This window comes from Eumetopias jubatus, unplaced genomic scaffold, assembly GCF_037043125.1.
Source record: "Eumetopias jubatus isolate StellerSeaLion01/CBP00866 unplaced genomic scaffold, mEumJub1_p1.0 scaffold_11, whole genome shotgun sequence".
Lineage (NCBI taxonomy): Eukaryota > Metazoa > Chordata > Mammalia > Carnivora > Otariidae > Eumetopias > Eumetopias jubatus.
Window position 1 is genome coordinate 76,100,630 of NW_028274817.1, and position 6,328 is coordinate 76,106,957.

General features: G+C 48.2%; 1 protein-coding gene across 2 annotated transcripts; it reads right to left on the bottom strand.

Annotated features, from left to right (window-relative positions):
- Positions 1-7: 7 nt before the first annotated feature.
- On the bottom strand, positions 8-2,315 carry HSD17B10 (hydroxysteroid 17-beta dehydrogenase 10). 2 transcript variants are annotated; one of them, XM_028092871.2, is made up of 6 exons: positions 2,273-2,315; positions 1,771-1,935; positions 976-1,140; positions 735-863; positions 545-653; positions 8-345 (listed from the first exon to the last, which is right to left on the bottom strand). In XM_028092871.2, exons 1-6 carry the CDS (start codon positions 2,297-2,299, stop codon positions 155-157), a joined length of 786 nt encoding a protein of 261 aa, XP_027948672.1. In that variant the 5' UTR covers positions 2,300-2,315; the 3' UTR covers positions 8-154. The 2 variants fall into 2 exon arrangements, with proteins under 2 accessions (XP_027948672.1, XP_027948673.1); XM_028092872.2 differs by lacking the exons at positions 1,771-1,935; positions 2,273-2,315 and adding an exon at positions 1,552-1,751.
- Positions 2,316-6,328: the final 4,013 nt, after the last annotated feature.

The window sequence follows — 6,328 nt, forward strand, 5'->3', positions numbered from 1 at the left end:
TATATGCTCCGTGTGAGAAATAGACTTTATTAGGCACAGAGTGTGACTGCTGGGCAGAGTTACAAGATGACTGTGGGACTTCCTCCCAGGCTGCAGTAAAGTACTCCAAGGGAAGCAGGGAGAGAAGAGCATGTGTTTTCTCTGCCCTCTCCCTTCAAGGCTGCATGCGGATGGCCCCATCCAGCCGGATGACCTCTCCATTGATGAATGGGTTCTCGATGATGGCTTGTACCAGATGAGCATACTCAGCGGGATCACCCAGTCGGCTGGGAAAGGGCACCTGGCTGGCTAAGAAGTGGCGCACTTTTTCTGGGAGGCTGGTGAGCAGCGGGGTGCCAAACAGGCCTAGACAAGACAGTCAGAATCAGAGGCCCACCCTTCCTTTCATATTTACCTGGTCCCTCCTCACCTTAGCTCTACCTATGGTACTTCCCGATGCCCAGAAATGGAAGGCTATTGCTGCTTAGCTGGTAGATAGTTTCCCTTCTCAAATGCCCATGAATCCTACCCAATCCCAGGTGTGGCAGGGAGGGACTATCTCTACCTGGAGCAATGGTCATCACTCGGATGCCCATGGGAGCCAGATCCCGAGCAATGGGCAGGGTCATGCCCACTATGCCCCCCTTGGAAGCAGAGTATGCAGCTTGTCCAACCTGGAGAAGGAGCAGAGGTCACATGTGGAAGGGCCCTAACAAGTCACCAAGGAGGCACAAGCCTTGCCCTCGCCCACACACCTGGCCCTCAAAGGCAGCCACACTGGCAGTGTTGATGATGACCCCACGCTGGCCTCCCTGGTCTGGCTCATTCTGGCCCATCTCACCGGCCACCAGGCGGATCACATTGAAGGTGCCGAGGAGATTCACCTGAAAGACCAGCAGAGACATGGTGTAGGGCCTTTTGTCCCCTAAAAGCTTTGGAGGTACCCACAGCCAAATACCTTTTACTCACACCCCTGGGGATCCTCCAAGGCCTTACATTGAGAACTCGCTGGAAGTCCTCCAAGGAATGGGCCTGATTCTTCTTTAAGTTGTACGTCTTTATGGCCACTGCAATGCCTGCACAGTTGACTGCCACATCCACACGGCCAAACTTTTCTTTTGCTAGAGTCAGGGCTGCTTGCACGTCCTTCTCTGAGGTCACCTTCAAAGGGAGAGGTGGAGAAAAGTATTCATCTCCCAGGACACACACTCACCACTAAACCTGGGCAAGGGGAGAGCAGGTCCAGTCTTTGAGTAACAACAGAACTGTGTAAGCAAGGAGGAGGCCAAAAGAAAACACGAGAGTGGGGCAAAAGTCAAAATGTTAGGTGCTGTAGTGTTCAAAACTGTTTTCAAATCTATACTCTCTTTTGATAAATTCACATACCTCTGGAGATTTCTGTGGACCAGAGCAGTTTCGAGAACTGCTGATATGATATCAGCTTTTTTGTACCTCTACCTGCTAAGATGATTTTATCAAGCGTTACTTTCTGTAGTTTGTTTCATGAAAAGTTTTTCAACTTTGTAAATATAACATTGCAGGGCACAATATGCATTTTCAAACTATACATACCCCCTCCAGGAGATTCTGATATATCCAATTCCGATCCCCACTGCTGGGGATCCAGGCTTTGTACATTCCTTATTGCAGGTGCTCCCACAGTGCTGGACCGATGGCTCAGGCCAAAAGGGACAAGGAGACGGGTCCACTGTCCACACAGATAGCACCCTTAGGGAAGGGGACCCCACGGGTTCCCAGGCCGGTTTCGGTGACCTCATGCCCACAACTTACATCAGCTGGGGCAAAGGCGCAGCTCTTCCCTAACTTCTTGGCTTGGACCTCCCCATCAGAGTCGGGAAGGTCCAGAAGCACAGCAGTGGCCCCTTGCCCCACCAGTCGCTCTGCTGTGGCCAGACCTAGACCAGAGGCTCCTCCGGTTATTAGAGCAACCAGGCCCTGTGAAGAAAGGAACGGTCAACGGTAGACTGCGCAGGCCACCCCCACCCTTTCATCTGCCTGTTCTCCAGGCTTCTGCGACGGCGGTGTGTTTCCTCTCCTTCAGGATGGGACCTCCGGTGTCTCATGCCCCGACAGCCCATCCAGTCACCCCCCCCACACACACACACATATGCCGCGGAGAGTTGACCTTCACCTCCCAAGCCCAACCGCCGCACTACCAGGCTTAGACAAGTGTGACCCTTTCTCCCAGCACCGATCTCTTCCCCCTAGGTCCACGGCCGCGCGGTCCCAGTTGGCGCGGCGGAGCAGCCGGGAGGAGCGACGAACCCCCTACCTTCACGCCCCGGCACGCCGCAGCCATCTTGCTCCGAACTCTCCGCGGGCAAGACGGTCGGGCGGGCGCTGATTGGCCGAGGCGGAGGCGTGTGGGGGGAGGGGGCCGCTGAGCATGATTTCGGGGCGTGGCGTCGGCTGCGCGCGTCCCGGGCCGAGAGGGCGAGCCCTCCGCAAGGTGCCTCTGGAGTTGCTTCACCTGGAGAGAGAACCCGATTGCGGCAGCGCAATACCAGCCACGCTCACTGCCAGACTCTCTAGCTGATCTTTGGGCAGGCGGCCAGCTCCGCGGGCAGTAGGCGGACAGGAGATTTGAGAGTTTTCCTTACTCCTCAGAAAAAGCCTTCATTCAAGCATAAACATGTGAGAGACCCCTATATTCCAGGCTGTGTGCGGGTCATTGGGGATACCAAGAGGAATAAGAAAAGGTTCATGCCTTCCAGAAGAACACAGTTCAGTTGGGGGAAAAGATAATTATAGTACAGACACAGACAAAGGAAGGGACAGAGAACAAGATTCTGAGACATAGACATAGATATCCAAAGATGGAGATTCTGAGAGCCATCAAAGAGAAATATGTTAAGGAAGAGATTGAGAGGAACAGAGATGCCAGACAGGATCACAGAGATATGGATGTGGAGAGCCACTAAGAGACAGAGAAGCTAGGAGACAGACATTCTGAGACAGACATTCTTAAGAAGCACAAGCCCAGAGAGGTATAAACAGAGAAGCAAAAACATCTTTCATCAGCTCAGTCTTTTCTACTGTCCTCTATCTGTGTCAAACCTATTTTAAATCCCAAAGCCCAAACCACACATTGCCGAGGGGACCTCAACCAGACACCGTCATTTTAGACCCAGGTCTTTGGTCACCCTAGAACATCTTTCAGCCAGCATCCCAATTAGAATCTTGAGCCCACCTAATCTACCTAATCTGACTTCCTCCCTGACTTCTTCCCCAAACCAAGGTCTTCGAGCCATAAATCTTAGTCTACATTTTCAGCCCCATTCAGCTTTATGTTTCCTCTATCTGAGGTATCTCCCCACATGCTTTCCCACCCAGAAAGACTTCCCTCTGGGCCTCCTAGTTGTTGATAACCACTGCACTCATGGTCACTATGCCATATTCATCAAAGGATTCAGTATAAGATTCACAATCTTTCTGACTACATGCAGTCCTCCCAGCAATTTATAGCACTCCTGGCTGGGCCCAATATGTTCCAGCCACATGGCCTCTTTGTGTTCATCTTTGCATTAGCTGTTCCTTCTGCTTGGAATTCTCTCTCCCCGATGTTCACATGACTGCCTTTTTCTTAATTTTTTGATCATTTAGAACTAAGCTTAAATGTTACCTCCTCTCCCTGACCACTCAAGCTGTAGACACCTAGTTATTATCCCATTGTGTCAGAGGAATTTATCGAGGAGGTGACCACTGGTTGACCTGAGAGCTGGAGCCGGCAATGGGTATCTCTGCACCCCTTCCCCTGTCTTTGGAATGTATGCTCTGTGCAATGTTCCCATGGCCGGAGCCATTTCAGGGACACAGCCTTGAGAGAGTAAAATGTTGTTGAGACCATCTGGACTGAACACATGACTGAACCCAGCTAAAGCCTCTATATAAATTTTTAAGATTCCAGTTGGTGGGTGCAGAGATCTACTCGTCTTTCAGCTGTCCAAGAGAAGCTTTGTATGTAAATTCCCTTGCTTGTTAAATCTGCCACCTACCAATCTGGGGCAGTCTGCCTCTATCTTTGGTCTCTCCATGCTCTCCATGTACAGGGGCCAATTTGTGAGCCAACATATTGCATATTTGAATTCTCTGCATAGCACTTACAGACCCGTAATCTTTTTTTCTAATCTTGGGGCCAGGTGTGTTTTGGAATTCAGCTATTTTTTTCAATTTTACAAAGGAAGACCTACTCTAGATTACATAACTCTGTATACTGCATATACTCTACACTACATAACTACTGAGAAAGGTCTAGAGCATCACTTACAATTAAACATTAATATTTTAGAGTGAAAAGTATGAACATTAACATTGAGTGTGAATCAAAACTATAGGCAGCCTCACATTACTTTGGGTCAGGTTTTGTCACCTAATGGGTTTGGGCTCCAAAGTATGCTTTTCAGAACTTTTGGGTCATGGAATTGTGCCTAAAGGCTTTTGAGCCTTGTCTAACCCAGTCTTATTTGTGTGTGTGTGCGTGTGTGTGTTGTGTAGTTCTCTCCCTGCTAGAAGGTAAGCCCCACAGCGGCAGGGTGTTGTCTTACTGGTTCACCACTTGGCTACCCAATCCCCAAAGCACTGCCTAGCATGTACTAGACACTCAATACCGATGAATGAATCGATCAATCAATCAGGCAATCAATCAAACAATCTTGGGAGAATTTGGGGGCCCAGCTTCATGATTCCTTCATCTGCTTAACTCCAGGGACCCTCACCTCCTCTTGATTTTAACCACTTCTGTCTAGGCGACATTATTAACCTTGCCATGCCCTGGAATGACTCCCTCACTTCCCTGGCATCTACACACCACCATCTCTCACTCTGAACATGTTGTCCCAGTCATTTTGGCTCTCCTCCCTTCCACACTTCTTGTATCTCCTTGAATCCTCTTATTCCATGGGTCTTTCCATTTTCTTTCCACCTAGCTGTCTCTTCCTACTTTTCTTCTGACCAGTGTAGACCCTCTCTCATTCCCCTTCTCTCTTTAACCATTCTTGCTGGCACCCTCCAACCATTTGTCCCTTGACATCCTACTAATTCAACTTCTTCACTTTTCAGCACAGACTCTGAAGCCAGAAGGCCTGGGTTTGAATCTCAATTTCATCATTCACTAGCTGAATGACCTTAGGCAAGTTACTTAACTATTGTGCCTCGGTCTCCTCTTTCATAAAATGGGTATAGTCAAAGCACCTATCTTGTAGAGTTGTTAGGAATAAATGAGTGAATGACTATATAAGAAAAAAGGGTACTCAGAGCAGTATCTGGCCTTTGGCAAGAGCTATGTAAATGTTAGCTATTGTTACTCTTCAGAGCAGTGTCTCCTAGCCTTTTTTATTTTTTTTTAAAGATTTTATTTATTTATTTGAGAGAAAGAATGAGAGAGAGAGAGAGCACATGAGAGAGGGGAGGGTCAGAGGGAGAAGCAGACTCCCTGCTGAGCAGGGAGCCCGATGCGGGACTCGATCCCGGGACTCCAGGATCATGACCTGAGCCGAAGGCAGTCGCTCAACCGACTGAGCCACCCAGGCGCCCTCTCTTAGCCTTTTTTAGGCTGTGAAAACCTCTGGCAGTCTGGTGAAGTCTAAGGAATCCCTTCACAGAATAATGCATGCATTAGATAGGATATAAAAATAGGATTACAAGAGAAATATAATTACCAAAATAAAAAGAAACACATCTGTAATGTAGTAATATATGTGCTTCTTTATTTATACATTAAATCCCAAGCTCTATTAACAGGTCTCATGACTACCATGATTTCAAAATAGTGATGTTATTTCAAGAGATCTGTAACAACTCTGATATGCTATGAAAATCTGATTTCCACTGGTAACAAAACCACAGGTACTGCTAATACTATTGTAGTTTATTACATCCCATAGAAGGACATACTACACCTTGTGTTGGTGATAGTGAAAATAAAGATGCAATTTCCCCCCATCCAAGTCCATGGGCTGCTTGAATTCTCCCTACAGTCTCTGAAAGGGCTGTGGACCCAGGGTTAAGAACTCCTGTGTTTAGAGCAAATGGAGGCCATTAAGTGAACACTTCCTCTCTTGTCACCTCCAATAATGTCTCTATCCACACTATCCATCCTTTCCTTGGGTCTCAGAGGAGAGAAGTCCTGCTTGGGCCTTGCCCTTCCCACTGGGCTTTGCGTCCCAGCCACTTCCATTTGCTTGGGTATTTGTGCCATTGAGCATCCTCTCTCTTTATTGTACACAACTCTGTCTCAAGATCATTAGAAAATAGGGAATCGAGCAAACCCAACTTTTGCACACAACAGATAATCATCACATTTGGGGTATGTGGGCGAGAAGTGAGCAAA